The 19,564-nt window shown below is 34.4% G+C and overlaps 3 protein-coding genes and 2 non-coding genes across 5 annotated transcripts; 1 reads left to right on the top strand and 4 right to left on the bottom strand.

Moving 5' to 3' along the window:
• Positions 1 to 1,408: 1,408 nt before the first annotated feature.
• Positions 1,409 to 4,100, bottom strand: LOC107428042 (glycerophosphodiester phosphodiesterase GDPD1, chloroplastic). The gene is made up of 6 exons (XM_025077713.3): positions 3,696 to 4,100; positions 3,108 to 3,167; positions 2,705 to 2,986; positions 2,500 to 2,595; positions 2,186 to 2,382; positions 1,409 to 1,948 (listed from the first exon to the last, which is right to left on the bottom strand). The coding sequence occupies exons 1-6, from the start codon at positions 3,951 to 3,953 to the stop codon at positions 1,726 to 1,728; spliced, it is 1,116 nt and encodes a 371-aa protein (XP_024933481.3). The 5' UTR covers positions 3,954 to 4,100; the 3' UTR covers positions 1,409 to 1,725.
• Positions 4,101 to 8,171: 4,071 nt separating this feature from the next.
• Positions 8,172 to 12,713, bottom strand: LOC107428041 (probable protein S-acyltransferase 7). Its single transcript, XM_016038494.4, has 5 exons — positions 12,221 to 12,713; positions 10,987 to 11,169; positions 10,083 to 10,379; positions 9,067 to 9,300; positions 8,172 to 8,954 (listed from the first exon to the last, which is right to left on the bottom strand). The coding sequence occupies exons 1-5, from the start codon at positions 12,317 to 12,319 to the stop codon at positions 8,427 to 8,429; spliced, it is 1,341 nt and encodes a 446-aa protein (XP_015893980.2). The 5' UTR covers positions 12,320 to 12,713; the 3' UTR covers positions 8,172 to 8,426.
• Positions 12,714 to 13,819: 1,106 nt separating this feature from the next.
• TRNAQ-UUG (transfer RNA glutamine (anticodon UUG)) lies at positions 13,820 to 13,891 on the top strand. The gene has a single exon. It is a non-coding gene; the product is annotated as a tRNA-Gln (tRNA).
• A 50-nt stretch (positions 13,892 to 13,941) lies between these two features.
• On the bottom strand, positions 13,942 to 14,013 carry TRNAE-UUC (transfer RNA glutamic acid (anticodon UUC)). Its single transcript has one exon. It is a non-coding gene; the product is annotated as a tRNA-Glu (tRNA).
• Positions 14,014 to 14,775: 762 nt separating this feature from the next.
• On the bottom strand, positions 14,776 to 19,164 carry LOC107428019 (serine/threonine-protein kinase PBS1). Its single transcript, XM_048481105.2, has 5 exons — positions 18,872 to 19,164; positions 17,426 to 17,571; positions 17,129 to 17,321; positions 15,882 to 16,270; positions 14,776 to 15,424 (listed from the first exon to the last, which is right to left on the bottom strand). Exons 1-5 carry the CDS (start codon positions 19,059 to 19,061, stop codon positions 15,059 to 15,061), a joined length of 1,284 nt encoding a protein of 427 aa, XP_048337062.2. The 5' UTR covers positions 19,062 to 19,164; the 3' UTR covers positions 14,776 to 15,058.
• Between the last annotated feature and the right edge of the window lie 400 nt (positions 19,165 to 19,564).

Raw genomic sequence — 19,564 nt, 5'->3', positions numbered from 1 at the left:
ATTAATTTGAAAAGGTTGTGGAAAATTATTTTCAAACAAAAATAATTTCTTTTTATTCTGACAATAAAGGTTAAATTAAAAACTTTTTTTGCTAATCATGGGATTTCATATTTTTAATAAAATGGATATGTAGAAAGACGTCACAGGCACATTCATGAAACAGGCCTGACCTTATATCACATCCCAACTTACCTTTAAAAGTTTGGACTTATGCTATCACAACTGTCGTTTTTCTCAATAATAGGTTAATATCTCCAACATTACAAAATCTATCTCCTTTCCAAAAATTATTTAATAAACCACCCAATTACAATTTTCTAAGAACTCGTGGCTGTCTGTGTTTCCAAAAATTATAATTTTCATGAATTAGAGTCCTCCTCAAAACCTTGCATCTTTTAGGATATCTACCATCACAAAGTGGGTATCTTTGCTTTTCTCCAAACTCAAGGTGTTATCTATATCTCTAGGCATGTTAAACTTGTAGAAAATCAGAAATCTGTCTCAAGATCATCTACCAAGGCGGAATATAGGGCCATTGCTAATGTCTCGGGTGAATTATGCTAGCTTCAATCTCTGTTAACGGAACATGGCATCCACATCAAGGATCCACCTGTTGTATTGTGATAATCTTGGTGCAACTTATTTATGTTCAAATCCTTTATTCCACCCCAAAATGAAGCACGTTGGAGCTGACTTTCATCTTGTCCGTGAACAGGTCGCTGCTAGCTCATTACGTGTTGTTCATGTTGCAAGTGGTGATTAGTTAGATGATGTGCTTACTAAACCCTTGTCTAGACAGCCTTTTCTTTCTAATTGGTCCAAGATTAGTGTTCGAAAACGACCTCTAATCTTGAGCGGGCGTTATAAGTCATAATCCCATATATTATTACACTCATCTCTAAGTGTTGTATTATATTAGATAAGAGTTTGTATAGTTATTGTTTAGTATATCATCTGTAACAATATCTTCTATATATACCATTTTACCAATCAATGCAAAGTGAGTTCTTTTGCTAATTCTTACTGTTCCATTTTCTTATACTCTTTAGTTGCAGCCTGGATTGGAATAAAAATTGCTATGAAAATTCTAGAAGAAAGCGGCTGCTCTCTGGACTAAAGTGTTGTCTGGTGGAAGATATATCAAGAATATGCTTGTGGCATTTGGTTCTTTTAAATGCGTTTTTTCCAATCGAGTAGCTCACAAGCTTACTTGCTATGCTTTAACATTAGAATTTTATGAATCTTGGATGGAGTAAAGACCTGCATGGTTAATTCCTTCTATCCTCCGAGACATGTATATTTTGATATTAATTAATAAATTTCTTTTTCTTCTATTATATAAAATAAAAAAATTAAAATAAAAAATAAAAAAATAAAATAAAAAATAAAAAAGAAAAAAGAAAAGAAAGAAAGAAAGAAAAACCCACAATTCGAATTTCAAAGTGCTTTTCCGAGCATTTATCTCAACCTTTATGTCAAGCATCATGTTATTAAACAAAGCCCAAATGAGATGGCATGTTTCGTATGAACTTGGGCTTGTCATTTTTATAAGGAACTATAGTTTAACAAAATATGTACATCAATTCAAATGGATCGTGTGGCAGCAACCTCATTGCCTACCAAGTATGACCACTAAAACAAAGTAAAGAAAGAAAAAAGAAAAGGAAAAAAGAAAAAAAAATAGTGAAAAGAAAAAAAAAAATTTGGCTTATTATGGAAATTGTTCTAAAGCTGAATCAACTCAGGAATGAGCTTCAACAAAAAGGCAAGCTCTTGCTGAGAGAACCGTGGTTTTGATTTCACTTCCACCTTTTCATCACACAAACTCTCCTCCTTTGATGGCTTAATGATCATATCAGATACTGCCTCTGTAATCTCTTGGACCAGATCCATTATCACTCCTTCAATCCCCATCAAGTATTGCAAGTAAACAGCTTCAGGGACATTACTGTAAAAAGACATACGATCTCCATGAGTCAAATTTAACACTAAAAAGTCAACTTGGTACTCTACGAATTACAACATAATTACAATTTAGACCCTTTAATTTGACCATTCCAGCTTATGTTGGCCGGCTAGCTGTCTAAAATTTAACTCTTTTTCTAACCAAACAAGCTCAGACTTAGAAACTTCCATAACAAGAAAATACAGAACCACTCAGCATATTTTGGATTGAGAGACTTACTTCAATTTTCCGTAGGTTATAAGTGAAAGATTGGATTCTTTGATCTTGGAAACTGCCCCTGGATTTCTGAAAACACCTTTAACTTCAGATACAATTCCTTGCAGACCTCCCTCCAAGCACACCTTTATGGCCTCCTCTAATGAATTCCTTCTAACATCATCGTAAATCTCAGTCCCACCATTTGTCAAGAAATATACCTGTCCATCATTCCAACAAAAGTGAAATTATCAGTACTAATAAAACAAAATAACAAAACCCCATTATCAGATTGCTTAAAAACTTAGAAAACCAAATAAAATTTTCAGATTGCTTACAGGATAAGTGTCCTGCAATTTTCTAACAACAAGGGCCGCATCTGGTTGGAAGCTTGAGAAGATGATGGGCCTCTCTTTGGCACACCCAACAATCACCTATTATTACCCACAAAATTCTATCACAATCAATAACCCTTTGACAAAAAGAATCAAAGAAGCTAAAGAAGAAACTAAAACTAAATTCAATTCATAATTTTCTATATACCTGCAAGACTGCTTGGAGTACACGGATGAGATAGTCTTGGTGGTAAACAATATGGTCATCGAATTTCAATTCGATGTTGAATCCCATAGTGGGTTCGACTTTCTCGAACGCTTCTCGGAGAGTACATAGGGAATCATCAGTTTCAACATCCCACCCAAGAATTTTCCCATCTTTGGTTTTTCTGAGCAAGGTTTTCCCTTGCTTCCCTGGTTCTCTTTGTGGACCATAGCTGAGGAACTCTGTGAGGCTCAGCTCGGTTATTCTCTTCTCAACTACAGTATCCTGATTTCCAAAATTCAGAAACCAATTCACGATTTCAGTAAAGAAATTAACTTTTTTTCAGTATTAAAAGGACTATGAAAATATATGAGAAATAATAGAGATAGAAAAAGAAAAAGCTTACGTTTTCTCCGGAGACGATGAAGTCGTCGTGGAAAATGACAGGGCAGTAATCTTTCGTCACCTACAAAAAACCATCATATTTGGTTTCACTTTTCCCGTTCATGCTTTTTGTTTTTGTTTTTCTTTTTTTTTCATTCACAGCTATTGTTCTAAATTTTTAAAAGCAAAAACAAAATCCGCCATCGAGTAAAAAAGAAAAAAAAAATAAAATCAGTATGGCTTCAAAGGAAAATTAATGTTAAAAATGAAAATAGACGAAGAAGATGATCATGTTCGCTGAATATTAAGGTGGAGTTGGATCAAAAATGCAAAGCCGAGGAGCTACTCAAAACCAATCGATAACAGAGTAAATTTACTGAAATACCCCAAAACAAAAAGAGGAGATCAAGGGGCTGAAAATTGATGGGTATTTCCGACTTTCCAAAGAAGCAGGAAAAAGACCCCAAAAAAAGAATAATTATAATAAAATGCAAGAGTACGTACGCGGCGGTCGTACATAAAAGCCGACATTAAATTAAACCACATGCACTCAATCAATCAAAGTTCTGAGAAGAAATCAAAAAAAGCAGAAAGATTTGGATGAACGGACCTGAACGTCGAATTCGATGAAATCAAGAGGGAAGTTGGCGGCAGAGTTGAAGGAGGCGATGGAGTTCTCTTTGATGGCTCTCATCCTTCTATCACTCGACTGCAACTGGTTCATCCCTTTCCCTCTGTGCCCTATCATTAAAAACTTTGGCCTCCTCGATGCTTTTGGTGAGCATTTGGAACTGAACGTCAGAGACGCATTTTCAGTTACTTGATCGAGGTTAGGAACATCGGAGACATGGACGGCTTTCAGAGCCATATATATATATATATTTTTTTTGAATTTGAAGAAATTAAAGAAGAAAGGGATACGGGGAGGTAATATGAGAGATTTATTGGAGGTATGTGGAATGCAAACAAGCAGAGGGTTTGTATTTAAACGCAAAAACCAAACGCGAACTGGATCTACCTCAGAATATTCCCTTCTTCTCCTTTCTTCTGGGCTTCCAGTCATAATATACTCTTGGATATTCTTCGTTTCTTCACGCCGTCATTGATTCCTTTCGTAATAAATTCCTGTTCCGTCCCAAAAAAAAAAAAAAAACGTGTTTTAACGGTGCTCGTTGCTATTTCTTGTTGGCGTGTGCGATGATGATGTTGATCCGATGCTTCCAGGACTAGATAGAATAATTGCTTTTGTTTGTACAGATTGGAAACTTCATCTTACACGTGGCCCTTGCTGACTTTTTCCCCAAGTCTTACCGTTGATGTTTCCTCCTCTTATCTTGCTTGCTTCTTATCAGATTTTTATCTCTTGGTAAAAAAAAGGAAATAGTTGCTTCTCAAAAAAACACAAGAAGTAAATATTGGTCTGGCAAATGAATCCGTGACCAACGCGCTAATGGAGATGTGGATGACACGGACGGCTAGCAGTTGAATGGGAAAGAGGTATGGGGGCAAATGAGCTGGCGCTTGGGTAGACGTGCTGAGTGTGAAAGCGTGGGGGTGGTCTTGGGAATACTTTGAATTGAAGAAGGAGGGAATATCCGAAGGAATATGTGTGAAAAAGTTTGATTTACCGAAAGAAAAAAGAAAAAAAAATGTGTGAAAAGGAAGAAGAAGATGGAATTTAACAACTGTAGTCAACGCGGGGTAAAGGAAAGCCACCTCGTGCCTGTCGCGAATTTGTCGGGTACGTCACAGTTCGAGCACGTGAGGCAGCTTTTTCGTATTTGACAAAATAAATTTAATTAATTATGACAAGCTGGCACGGCAAAGCCATTTATTTATTTTTCCGCCACTGATAAATCGATTTTTATTTAAAAAAGATAAAAAAAAAAAAAAAAAAGATAAAGTCATTTACTGGCACTCATGTTATACGGTGATTATCAGTAAATTTATGTTTATATTTGCATTATTTTAAAAGTTTATTTTTTTCAAATAAAAATTCAATTTTTTAAAAAATTAAAATTAATTTAAATATAATTAATTATTAATTAAAATACAAACAACGATTCTATTAAAATATCATTAATGGTGATAAATAATAATAGGAATTTGAACATTTATTTTATTGTATTACTTTTGAATTTTTTTAATCATTATCTTTGAATATATGTGTATATGTTTATTACGTTGTGGGGAAGGAAGATTTATTTTTTTATTTTTTTAACTCAAATCAAAAATTGAACTTTAGATTGGGAGATAGACCGTCAATGATAAAACCATTAACCAAGTACTTATTTTTGGATACTTAAAAAGGCCATGGTTTATCATCCAAAATTTTTGTAAAACAATAAAAATGCCATAATAACATTTTCTATTTGCCTCTATGAGCAGCAGCATGTAAAGATTTTCTTGTTTAATTGTTTTTTTTTTTGCCAATGATCCCCTTTTAAACTATTCTTACTTTTTAGAATTAATTTTAATTAACTTCATAAGTAATAAAAATATTGTCCTCTTATCAAATAATAATAATAATAATAATAATAATACAAATATAGTCTCTAACATTTATTTAAAAAAAAAAAAAGTTATTTTTGTAATCTCAATTAGTACATGATTTGAGTTGTGTTTACTGTTTTAGTAAACGGACAACTAGAAACAAATTTTCGATATTATCCTAGTGACAGTGTATATGTGTAATTTCTGATAATAAATAACATATTTATCTTTTTGTTTTTGGCTGGAAAAACAAAAAGATAGAATTGGTTGATAACAAATTAGAAAGTAAAATTAAAAGCAAACGTCATGTTACAAAATTAGAAAGCAAATTATAGATGTGGGAATGGAAAAATGGACCCGTATATTGATGATATATGTATTATATTAGGGGAAGCAGTAGTTGGAGATGAGCCAAGAAGGATGTGCCAGCAGAAGAAGCACCGAAAATCAATAAATTAAAATGTGCAAATAAAAAAATTAAAAAAAAAAAGAGAAAATATGGGAATGGAGTGTGTGTGTGGATCTAAAAAGGGGGATTGGTTGTGGGTGGAGATGAAGATGTGTAACCACGGCAGACTTACGTGTCTCCAAGTCTAAATCTGGTGGGGTTTGACCATTCATTATCTACTTTTTAAAGTTTTATTTTAATTATTGGATCAGTAGTCAGATGCGTTTTCAGACGATCTCACTTGGATCCACCCACTCTGTGCCTGGATAGATACTTTTCGATCACCAATTTGCTTACATGCCTGCCAACTTCTTCCAAAATAATAAATAAATAAGACACAGCATATTTAGATGGAACATGGAAGGTATTGGATGTTAATCCGGCTGTATCTCTATAATTTATATGTATATATGTGGAGAGAGAGAGAGATAGAGAGATTGATTGCTGGGATTGTCATTACCTAGCCTCATTTTACCATAAGGTTCAACATTTTTCTTTTCTGTTTTTGTTTGCTGGGTTAGCAAATTCATTATTTGATCAACATGTGTAATATGTTTTTAACATTTTTGATGTTGAAGAATAAGTTAGGCCATCTGTGTCACTGACATATTACTTTTACATAACAAAAAAAAAAAAAAAAAATGAGAGAGAGAGAGAGAGATTTCTTAAGCTAAGAAGCAATCTCAGAGATGCAGAGTGGTGGAGGAATAGGAATGGTGCAAATACACTTAAAAGGGAATGATTTGTAAACTAAAATAATAATTCTCATGACATGTCATGCTGTTCTTATGACACAATCACATGGCCATTTTATCATGATTATATATATCTATTCTCAGATTATGTTTGATATGATTCATTCAAGACGTGTGTCTTCAACAATTTGTTTACGAAAATGGAAATTTTCATTTTAGAACAAAAGCTTGGATCCAAATATAACTATAACAAAATCAAAAAGATTCAAATGAAATTTGCCATTATTAAAAAAATAATATTAATTAATTAATTAATAAATAATTTTGAAACTCGCAACTTGTATGTCATGCCTACATCAGCATTCCATATGAAGCTAAATAATTTTCATCAACAAAATTAATTAAAAAACCTTTAATTCATTTGATTTTTATATTGAAAATGAAAGATTTAAACTTGGACTTCTGTTCAAAAAAGTAGACTGTCATTGGGCCATTTCCAAACAAACAAAGGCCTTAATTATTTGATCTCTTTATTCTAAACATCAAACCTTTGTGTCACTTATCCAACACGATAGAAGGTTAATGATCCAAAAGTCTTGTCCAAATAAATTTCTCAGCAACCTTACTCGATATGTTGGCCAGATTAAGGAGTAAATTATCAATTTATTAATTAAAATTATTATGAAGCTAATTCTTTGCTTTATTTTAAAGCTTAATTCCAAATTATGTTGTGGGGACGGGAGTGGGGACTAAGGGGTCACTCTCAGGAGTTTGTCCATTAAACAAAAGCACAAAGCTACCAAAAAAATTCTTGGGAGAGAGCATTTGAGAAGAACAAAGACAAATATGAAACCAGAATAGACCAGGTGTAGAAAAAGACTCTTAACTCTAGGTAGAGAAAGAAATTTAGAAAGAGAACAAAAACGAAGAAGATGATGAAAAGAATTTGGAATAAGATATTGTGGCCAATAAGAGTTTGTTAGCAAAGTGTCATCATTTAACTCAGTGTCAACACTACCAAACATTCAGCAAAACTCACTAAACCAAACACAGAATCCAGCGCCACTTGTAAGCGAGAAGAATGCTTTCTTGTATACGACAATTTACTTTTTCTTAATTCAGACTTTTCTCTTTTTCTTTTTTTATTTTTATGTCAATACACAAAGAGAAAAAAAATAGTTACACCAGCAATGCAATAAGGCACAAATAGAGTTACCCTGAAGAGTGTCTTGTGTTTTTATGTAAAGCCTCACTTAAAACAGATGCTCTGATCCTCTTTTTTTTTTTTTTAATTTTGATTTTGGAAATCTAATTTCACTCTTTTATCTTAATGTAATTAATTGTCTTACTTTTCCTTTTTTTTTTTTTTTTTCTCCCCTCTTTTTTCAAAACGAGAGAGATGGTCAATTTGCAATACAATTAGATGCTAACTAATTCCACAAGAAGCAAATAAAAAAATCAAAGGCCAGAAGAAAGCTCATTCATACAACAAACACCATTCCACATTCCATCCTAAAAAGCAGTGGCCAAATCCAGGCTTACACACACGCTGCCAAATCAAAGCTAACCACCCCATATTGCACAGAAACATATTCGTGTGGGAATTGAACGACCAAGCACAAATAATGGCCAACCCCAAAACCACTCCACAGCCGCCTACGTAAATGCTTTTTTCCATCACATCAGCCACTCTTCGTCATCTTGGTTATGAATTTCGATTCTCATTCGTCAAACTGCCACTGGTGCTCCCGCCCACACGGTTTGGTTCTCCCACCCTAGCTGCCAAAGCAAGTACTTCCGGCGACATTTCCCAGCTTCCACTTTTTCTTCCCCAGCTGGATCGCCTAGGATGCATTCCAGCACGGTCCCCTATCTCATCAACTGTAGTCCTTATATCCGGGGACACCTCACCCAGTTCACCATCCTTAATGTTCAAACGATCATTGTTGTTCAGTTGCCCTTCAAAATTATCAACCCCAGCACCCATGTCTCCCCATACTGTTTTCCTCCCCATTTCTATGTCCTCCACAGCTTTTCCCATATTCGGACTCATAAAACCTCCACCCCCCGATCGTGCAGGAGCCATTCCAGGTTCCCTTGGAACCATAGCCCTGAAATTGTTTTTGGATGGAGGAATGCTTGTGCAAAATATTTCTTTGAAGTTCTGAAGCACTCCTTTGTTATAGGGGTTGGCTCGCCCGTCATATCGATATCGGAAATTCTCATATGTCGTCTGCAAAAGCAATGCATATAAGTAGAAATTTTGAACTGCTTCTAATAAAAAAGATTCACTCAGATAAAACACCGTGATCCAGAGTTGAACATGGTGATAATTGGTCTCTTACCTGATTTGTGCCAATTAGATATAAATGGAAAGCAGTGAGGCCACCAACAAACCACATTGCTATGAAGGTGTACACTATCAGCACAATGGAGGCTGGAGTTTTAATCATTGCTTTCCAAATATTTATATGCTCTGATCCCATTATCCTCCTTATGTAAACCCAGCAGAATGCAAAAACATATATACAGAGAAGGGTTGTTGAGAACACGAACATGAAGAAGAATCTATAATTTCGCTGCAACAACATTAGTTCATATTCAGATACATGACCATAAATCCAGGAATTTGTATGTCAGAACATTCTATTAATGTAAGCAACAGCTGATAACAGGAAAATTCAATGCCCACTATATATTAAATGAAGCCAACATGTAGGATTTATGCATTTCAATTATAATGGCTTTAAAATTCTAGTTTTATAATATTTTTTTACTTTACAATTATGCTTAATCTTTAGTTCAGAATGGTGACTAGGACAATAGATTACATGACCCCCTGCATAACCATGGCGTACACCCTATAGGACAAATGGAATATGCAAATAAATTTTGAAAAAATCTTTAAAAATAAGCAAATCCAAGACCTGTATACAGTTACATATCAATATTCCGACCTAAGTCCATGTAACATATGAGCCTTGTCTCCTCGGTGACAGTGAGCATACTGCTCTAAATTGCAGTTTACTATGAAATCTACTAATTAGGAAGGTAACCACTTATGAATATTTCTTTCAAGCTCATCAAGCTTGAGCCAGCCAATATAATTATCTTCCAAATGAAAACAAATGATGGTTATACAAGAAAATGACCAGAACCAGCCATTTGCCAGAATATTGAATCCATCCACCCATGAATATATATTAAATATGCCACTGTTGAACATCTCTCTATTACTACAAGTACATGGATACAGACATACTCTGTATGTATATATAAGATACTCAAAACATAAATACATACAGTATGGATGTGTAATACAGAAAACATATGACATCATTCTATAGAAAGGATCACTTACCAGCCCAATACACTGCCCAACCCACGGGCAGTGGTGGTCAAATCGTTCTACACAGTTATTGCATATTGAACAGTGGGAGCAGCGAGGAGGTCTATATAGCATACAAGTGTCACAATACTTGATCTTGACAATGATTCCATTGACCTCTACTTCCTTGATACGAGGCAAGCGCTGTTGAGGAGTTTGTCTATCCCCTACATCTATACTCCCATCATAGCCTTCTGGCTCTGGAGGGTGTGCATTGCGAGGAATTATACCAGGATCTCTTCCAGAGGTTAGAAGGAGAAGAACTAAATCCTGAAAAGTAACATTAAGGACCAAATTATAAAAGTTGTTATGACATTGATTTCAAGCATTCATTTGTGTTCAGAAGGCAGCTAAAGTCCAAAACAATAAATCGACAATGTGCAAGTGAGAGATGGCAACATATATAACAAACATCTCCTCTAAGAAAAATTTGGCATGGTTCATTGCCATTGCCACCCATATGGAGTTACCATATAATTCCTTCTAGAGCAAAATTTGCATCACTAAAGCTAATAATATGGTGAGCACAATGATGTTACTATCATCCACACATAAATATTGATGAAAGGCGCTGATGTATAGATTCCATAAATTTATTGATTTAAGAAAAGTCAATAACTACCATTCGGCAAAGTATGGCAGCAATATCCTTACTCTGCAATCTTATTATGCAAGCATGCCAAACAGTCTTAGATCCTTTCACTCTTCATCTTCGATGATATAAATTATTAGAAAAATGGAATTTAGAATACAAACTAATTTCTCCATGAAGCATCATAATAACAAAGAACAATGTAGCCAAGGCAATTCAAAAATTTATGAGGTAGGAAAATATACAAGAGGAATAAGCAATCGGAAAACAATGGAAAAGGCTTACATAAATTGTGAATACAACTACAGCAACCATTATTGATATTCCCCAATGATGAGAAAAATCATCCATTAGTTTTCTGGCTACAAAGATGCAGAAGACTGTGACAGGAGCAACAATAAGGAATATCGTCAGGCCCAGCGATCTCACATCTGGGCCAAATATAAACATTCCATCAAAGAAAAATATCTGCAAAAGAGAAACAAGACATATAAGAGTTCCGAAAAATCACAAGAGTGTCATATGTACAATCTTTGAAGAAGTATAATTAAAGTCTATGGTTCCACATTTCAACAAATGTTTGAGAGAGAGAAAGAGTCTGACAGAGACAGAGAGAGAAGAGAAATAAGAAGAAGAAAATCAACAAGTGAAGAAAAGTAAGTGACATGTGAGGTTGGGCGGTTGTAGATGAAGTTAGTTTGATATATGGCATCCACAAAATCACTTCCTTTATTTTTTTTCATTTTTTTATTTACGTATTATTATTATTATTATTATTATTATTATTATTTTATTGGTTTGTTTTATATCATGACAGAGGGGTTGAAATTCAATACATCCACTGGGACAATTTTCAACAATCTTCCTTATAAGAAAGCACTTGTAACTTTTATTTGGTGGTTGGCTTAAACACGTACAAGGAAACATTCCAACATACATATGGATAGTACAAGCGGTTCAACAAAATAAAAGATTAATTCTTGCGCAACCAGACGCAGAACACACACACACACACACATAAACTTGTCAATGCTTGGTAAAAGATACCGATTTGCCAAAAATCTAACAAATTCCTTCATACGGGATGAAATAAGAACCACCAATACGTGGATTCCTAATACTTTTCATTAATTGAACATACTCTCATACATATCATATTCAAAACTTTCTACAGGAGCTAAATAAATCTCAATGATTTGACTATGACTAAAGTTTCACAGAGTCTGAATAATTCAAATCATAGGCAACTACATTAACCAGAATGGGAGCTCAGCTATTCAAATTCTTCGTAAATACTAATCAAAACAACAACAACAACCAAAAAAAAAAAAAAAAAATCGTAATTATGGCATGGAAACCTTAAACCCTGAATACATCCAAAAAAGTTTCAAAATTTACATAACAATGCCAAAATGACACCAAAAATGTTTCAAACTTTTAAACATGATGCGCTCAAATATTTAACTAATTACGGGGAAAAAAGCCAAAAAAACCCAAGAAGTGAAAAATCCAGACTCACATTGCTTCCTTTCCATGCTTGGTAAACCCGCAAATCCTTAGAACCGGCACCGGATCCCGAAGCCGGATCGGATCGCTGAGGTGGAGGAACCACATACATCTCTTATCCGTGTATTTCTCTCTCAGAAACACAAAAACCCCTCCGAATCTACCACTCCAAGCTCAAATTTAAACCCTTAGATTCAAAGAAATTCTAAAAATGACCCCTAATCATATCTGGGGGTGAAAAAACATTAAAAGAAAATTAAGAAACAAAAAGTACGAGCTGAAACTCAAAGCCACTCTCTTTTTTCTCTGTTCTTCTGGTTTCTCAGCTAGGGTTTGGTGTTTGGAACCCGAGAAGAATATTGGGTCGGAATCGGATAACCCAACTGGTTCGGCGGTGGTTGGGGCGGAGGGCAAAAGGGTTTTCTTCTTTGAAGCTTTGGCTTTGGCTTTGGCTTTGGCTTTGGTTTTTTGAGAAAGAGATACAAAGGTGTTACTGTTTGGTGTCTGTGCTTTACAGGGAGGATGAGGTGATGTGGCAGAATTTGATTGGATATATAGAGTGAGACGGACCGGTTAGTGTGGGGATGAGCTCACAGAGTAGCCCAACAGATGGATGTGTAAGTCTGTATTTGTCTACGTGGCCCACCACATCCCAGTCCTCGAGTCCATCTCTTCATTCTTCATTTCATTCTTCAAAATTACCACAATATCCTCCTCTTCTATTTATCTCATGCTTCAAAATGTTTTCTTCTTTTCTTGCATCATAAATCACTTTCTGATACTTTTCTGCAGATTGAAAATTGTGAAAAATAAATAAATAAATGAGGGAAATCGTTGAACTTTAATTTATGATTCTTCATCAAAACATCCAAAACAAACAAATTCCAAACTTTCCAAGTTCTAACTAAATCTTGTAGCACTATAGAATATCTGGCCATATATGGGATTTTTTTTTTTATGGTTTTGTTGAATTATGTTAGAAAAGATATGGGTATATGATATTTTGTTACAACATTTCTTTGCGCATATTTAGAAAATTTTCTCTTTCCTTTATATAGAGAATGTTAAGTTAGGCAGATGTACCACAACAACAAATGAAAATATAGCAAGGAATTAAATGGCATCCAATAAAAAAGTTGTGTAAGTTAATTAGATTGGTTAAGGAATTTTCCTTTTTTTTTTTTTTTTTTTTTTTTTTAGGGGTGTTGAAAAAGGATTAGTAAAAATAAACAATCCCAATATTCCAAAATGTGAGAGCCAAAAGCATACAAAAGTGAACAGCTATGATGACGCCCTCTACCTTATACTTTTTATTTTTTTACAAGAAAACTCCCATGATGCCATATACTTTTTTTTTAACAGAAAACTCCCATGATGCCATCTATATAACTTAATACATTTTTTGGACATTGGGCTTTGTGGTGTCCATGTGTATGTATGCCCACCTATCCTTTTTTTTTTTTTTTTTTTTTTTCACTAAAGTTGGTAACCAATTTACGGACAAAATCCGAGACAGGTAAATCAGATTATTCTATCGTATTTGTAGAACTTTGTAAAACAATTTATTAGTATATAACCTCAGATTATAAAGAATTTATAGAATCCAGCACAGGGTTCCATGGTGTAGTGGTTAGCACTCTGGACTTTGAATCCAGCGACCTGGGTTCGACTCCCGGTGGGACCTTTTAAAATATGTTTTTCATATTACATTTCTATTTTTCGAAAAAACGAACTTTCCATTGCCGGGAATCGAACCCGGGTCTCCTGGGTGAAAGCCAGACATCCTAACCGCTGGACGACAATGGATGATTTTGTTAGGTTTTTGACACAGCATTATGTTTTAAGTTATACAGATTCGAGAGGCTCAATCTCCCACTCACGTGGATCTCTCTAAGTAATTCTCCCCCCGAGACCATTTGTTAAATCATCCATATGTGGCTAGAAAAAAGGGCCAATTGGCTTTGGTACTCCCAAAATTACAATCATCATAAAGGGGGTATCTCTTGGCTTCGTATACACAAGAAGTAACACAACTCACATATATGCAATAAAGAAATGGTACTTAAAAAATCCTTTCAACTATTTGTTATTGTTTTGGGTATAAGATGGTTGAGGGTTCAGTGAATTTTACCATATACTTTGGAGTTGGGATGGTGAGTTTAATCTTGTAGAACCATGTGCATTTGTGAGAAGAACAAGAGCATTGCTTTAAGGCTACATTCATCTTTGCCAATTTTTCTTAATTTTGGTATAAAATTGAAATTTATCTGTTACATAGATGAATTGCTTCAAATCAATTTCAATTGTGACTTTCATTTCTTCAAGATGCTTCCCTGCCATTTCCATAAAACAATCATTTCATGTAATTCTTTCATCAAAACTATACATCCACAATGAATGAATCTATGCTCAAAACCATTTATCCACAATGAATGAACCTGCCATTGGCGGACAATATTTACAATATGAGCTAAACCCAATTGCCATTTGTTCTTCTAAAGGCAAAGGACAGGATTCCATGGACGGACTATACAGCTCTCTCTTATCCCCCTAAGGAACAAAAAAGTGTTAACACATCAAAAACTATATATCCACAATGAATGAACCTGCTATTGGAGCACAATATCTACAATATGGCTAAGCCCATTTGCCATTTGTTCTTCTTAAGGCAAAGGATAGGATTCCATGGACGAGACAACTTTCTGTTATCCCCCTTAGGAACTAAAGTGTTACAAATCATTTTTAACTGCAAAATTTTCTGTACATTGACAATATCAACATGGTGTAAAGAAACAAGTCAGGCATTGTTCTGCTGTACTGTTAGTCATCTATTCATTCAAGTCATCTAAATTCAGGGAGTATCATCTGCAGTCTGTTTACGTTTTTCTCTCCAACTCTCTCCCCACTTCATTGCCTCAGCCACAGCTCGCTCTCTGTTTAAGTCCTTGTTTAACATCCTTGTCGTCTCTTTCGGGGAGTTATCTGCTGAATCTCTTGTATCTTCCATTTTGGCTTCATCATGGTTGTATGGACGAGATGTGATGAAATCCATAGCAGGAATCACTTCGAGCATAGTAGGACGGGATTTGGCATCTTCTCGAAGGCACATGAAAGCCAATTCTATGACCTTCTTCAACATAGATTTTGGGAACTGACCTCTCAAATGTGGATCAGCCATCTGCACCCATCTCTTTCGGTCTTTTACAAAGGAAATTGCCTACAAAGACAGGCAATAAAGATATAATCAGATTAACTTCAATTCAGAAAAAGAACAATGGTCGATGTCAAAATTTTTAGCTAAATCCCTTCCCATGTTAAGCTATACATATGGACAACCTCCAAGGTAGTTTCTGTCAAAACCATTTTTTTTACACATTTTTTCATTTAATTTGATAAAGTTCTCTATGACATACTAGGTACAATGATGCAGGAAGATCATAAAACAGTTCCTCAAAGTACAAAGATCAACTAGCAACTGAATATGATGGTCACAGCCAAAAATTGACAAAACTAGAAGCTTATTCATCATATGCCGGATAGATTCTACCAAGATATTTACTTAAAAAAAAAAAAAAAAATCTTACTTTGGAAAAAGACATTTTCTTTGAGAACCTATTTAGAAATAACATACTGGCACACTAATGAGAGAACTAAGATGGTGTGAAGAGAATTACCCACTCAACAAGCCGCCTTTCTTGACCATCAATATCATCGATTGCTCTGCGTCCAGTAACCAACTCCAGCAAGACTACTCCATAACTGTAAATGTCAGACTTTATTGTCAATCTTCCACTTATAGCATATTCAGGTGCACAGTAACCGTAGGTACCCATGACCCTGGTTGTGACATGCGAACTATCTCCTGTAGGACCAAATTTAGCAAGCCCAAAGTCAGAAAGTTTTGGGTGGAAACCATCACCCAATAGTATGTTTGATGATTTCAAATCTCTGTATATGACAGCCGGTTCTGCTTCGTGGTGGAGATATGCCAATCCTCTGGCTGCACCTGCTGCTATCTTCATCCTAGTGTTCCAATCAAGTGGCTCCATATCACGTTTACGCTCTGCACAACAAAACGACAAAGATAAGATCATCACTAGGAACTTATTTATGGTTAAGAAGATCAGCAACCAAATACACATAATGGAATACAAATTATATAACGGTTGGGCTAGCTTCATCATAGCTTAAGTTTTTGGCATTTATGGTAACTTAAAATGGTAACAAAGCTTAGGTTGCATCTTTGTGTGCTTTAGGTATATCTTATCCACTAAGTGAAACAATATTCTTATCTTTGCTTAGACAATGATACAAATGTAAAACATTCCATGCAGAGCTAAAGTTAGCAAATTCAACTTTTCCAGACATTTAGAAGGTAGATTTACTACACATAGTGGAGCCAAGTCCCAGTAATTATATTCTTTTGAGTCACTAGAACAGCCAAGAAAATAATGTACACTACCAAACAAATTTGAACTTCATTCTGGTCAATCATCTCTGACTTAGAAAACTCGTACCTTTCCTAATTAAAATCTCATGAGAAGATTATCCGCTGCAAAATAACCAAGCCAAAAAAAAAAAAAATTGCAATCCATTTTCACTACAAGAATAGGCTAAGTTCCTCTCCCTTAACCATAACTTCCCTTGGCGCATGGTAAACAAAAACAATACTATGGACTTTGAAAGTTCTAAATGAGAAATTCCATTTTCTTGTTATGATTATAACCAAAAGGCACAATAAAGTTCTTGAAAACTCTGTTTTAAAATTTTATGGCTAACTTTGTAGTGATCAAAAGGAATTATATGTCTGAAAAAAGTAAACAAAGGATACATATGAAGAAACAAGTCATGTGAGGAATTATATATCAAAAAAAAAGAAAAAAGAAAAAAGAAAAAGAGTTAATGCAATTAAGAATATTACGATGGAGACGATCTGACAAGGAGCCGAGGGACATGTATTCATAAACAAGAAGACGTTGATCCCCTTCAGCACAGTAACCAATCAATTGGACAAGGTTAGGATGGTGCAGAAGACAAAGCATGAGAACCTCCACCAGAAACTCCTTTTCTCCTTGGAGTCCTGTCTTATCAAGTTGTTTAACAGCTACTACCTGCTAAGAGGCCACCGTTTTTACTTATGAAAGTAAAATTGATACGAGAAATATGTAGCCAATTTGTTTAAGAATAAGGTGAAAAGAAGTCTGTATTTTATAATTACCTGACCAGTGCTTTCCAATTTCCCTTTGTGTACAACTCCAAATCCACCTTCCCCAATAAAGGAGTCTTGCCTAAAGTTATTGGTTGCAATTGCAAGCTCACGATAAGTGAATGTTTGAGCATTGTTACCAGGCTGAACTTGTGGAGCTGATGATTGAACAAAGTTCATTATCTACTGAAGATTTGATTAAACAAGCCGAAGTATTAAAGTATAGGTAAACAGCTAGCTATATCGTGTCGAGTTGAGTTTACATGTTCAGAACATCTAAATCCAAAAACAATGAAGTGTGTGGTTGTCAAATAAACAGATTCTCATTCAAAATGCCCAGCAAAGAAGAAATTAAAATCCATTGTTTCAAAATTAAATATTTAAGCCATTTGATTTTCACATTTAAGAAACAACTTTAGGCCAAAGTCAAAAGAAATGACCGCTTTTGTAGCTATCTTCATTATAGATATATTTTCCATAATAATATCAACAAATTTTCCATAAACATAAACATATTTGCTGAACAAGTATCACCAATGAAAGGAAATAATTAATCACATGACATTTTCTTTATAAGAAGTTCAATAGACATGCTTCTGAAAAGCCCAATAAGTTCTAGAATTCACCTGATTCTGTAGGCACATGAGCCACAATTCTCTGTGATAAATTTTAATGGATAATGCCTAATCCATGTAATATAGGAGCCAGATGACAGAGCAAATATTCCATTATATTTGAATTAGTTAATATTAGTTCAAGCAGAATATTAAAAAGGATTTTCATATCCATTATGATGGTTTATCTTCCTAACAACAATTGCAACGATTATATAATTGAGCTTTTGATCAACTCGGAGAGAAATATCATAAGAAAAGATATTTCTTAAGTAAAGACGGCCTAATTAAAAATGGAAAACTCAAAAGCGTCAATTTCAAGAATTTACTTTTCACCCAATTATGCCATTCCATTTTTTATGGTGTTCTTAACCGAAACTACAGAGCAGAAGCCAAATTTTTCAAGATTTTCACCCAAAGTGTTTTGTTTTTTGTGGTTTCATGTATAAAACGAGAACACCCTATTTATAGTTATGATCGCTACTGCGAGCTCAATACTCAAAAACTATCAAAACTCCAAAAATAGAAAGAAATTCGTTAAATTATAAGAAACATCCAGTGGCAATACAAAGCGCCAAGAAATAGAATACAATGCAATATTTGAAAGTATATAATCTCAACCGGGAAATTAAAAACGAACATTGAAGAGAATTCATCATAACATTGACAAAAGAAGCAAAACCCCACGTAAAATAAATTCAAGAACCCAACAAAAAATTATACAAGAAATGCAAAAGAAACATAGAGAAGAAGAACATGTACATACATACATATATATTTATATATCAATATCAGGATAGAAAGGAAGAAAGAAAGAAGGAAATGCAATGCAGATTAGACTGACCAGCAGAAGAAGATGATGGAGATGTTGATGGATGATGAGGATGAGCAGGAACAATTGGACGCTGCTGTTGTTGTTGTTGTAATTCCAAAGAAGCCATGCATTTGTTCCGGCTATCTCCTTCTTCATCAGAGTCGCTCTTCAGCTTCTTCTTCTCTTTCCTTGGACCGAAACATGGACAACAAAAGCCCATTTTCTCTTTTTCGGTTTCTTTTTTTTTGCATGCAAAATCAATTTTCAATTTTAACCGAAAAAAAGAAAAGAAAAAAGATACGGTTTATTTATGTAATTTTTTTTTTTCCTAGAAAACTTATTAACAAAGAAAGAGAAAAAGAAAAAAGAAAAAAAAGAAAATTGTTTTCAGTGTGGGGGTTCAGTGGGTACCCACACCAAACACCAGCTCATGAAAAAATGAATTTCAACGCGGAATTTCTCAACAAACAAACAAACAAATTAAAAACATAATGACCCAAACTCACACTGTGAGACTGCTTTATAGTTATACAATTATAACTACTCCAAATATTTTTATTATGACGTCATACGTAAATAATAATTATAATTCTTTATTATTATTATTTTATTTGTATTATTAATAATTAATTTTTTTTATTTCCCAATAAATATATATATTTTTAATTTAACCCACCAGCTCTACTCCGCCTTCAGCGCAGTCCTTCAGGGACGTAAAATATC

Source organism: Ziziphus jujuba, chromosome 9 (genome assembly GCF_031755915.1).
Source record: "Ziziphus jujuba cultivar Dongzao chromosome 9, ASM3175591v1".
NCBI classification, from domain to species: domain Eukaryota; kingdom Viridiplantae; phylum Streptophyta; class Magnoliopsida; order Rosales; family Rhamnaceae; genus Ziziphus; species Ziziphus jujuba.
Note: the sequence above shows the minus strand (reverse complement) of the source record. Positions and strands in the feature narration are given on the sequence as shown.

Coding starts and splice junctions, on each gene's coding strand:
- LOC107428042 (XM_025077713.3), bottom strand. CDS start 3,953: ATGGCTCTGAAAGCCGTCCATGTCTCCGATGTTCCTAACCTCGATCAA. Junction 2,987..3,107: donor TCATCGTCTCCGGAGAAAAC/GTAAGCTTTTTC, acceptor TTTGGAAATCAG/GATACTGTAGTTGAGAAGAG. Junction 1,949..2,185: donor ATAACCTACGGAAAATTGAA/GTAAGTCTCTCA, acceptor GTCTTTTTACAG/TAATGTCCCTGAAGCTGTTT.
- LOC107428041 (XM_016038494.4), bottom strand. CDS start 12,319: ATGTATGTGGTTCCTCCACCTCAGCGATCCGATCCGGCTTCGGGATCC. Junction 10,380..10,986: donor TAGTTGTATTCACAATTTAT/GTAAGCCTTTTC, acceptor GTTACTTTTCAG/GATTTAGTTCTTCTCCTTCT. Junction 9,301..10,082: donor TTGGGCAGTGTATTGGGCTG/GTAAGTGATCCT, acceptor ATGTTGTTGCAG/CGAAATTATAGATTCTTCTT.
- LOC107428019 (XM_048481105.2), bottom strand. CDS start 19,061: ATGGGCTTTTGTTGTCCATGTTTCGGTCCAAGGAAAGAGAAGAAGAAG. Junction 17,572..18,871: donor TCCATCATCTTCTTCTGCTG/GTCAGTCTAATC, acceptor TTCAATCATCAG/CTCCACAAGTTCAGCCTGGT. Junction 15,425..15,881: donor AAAGGCGGCTTGTTGAGTGG/GTAATTCTCTTC, acceptor CTGTCTTTGTAG/GCAATTTCCTTTGTAAAAGA.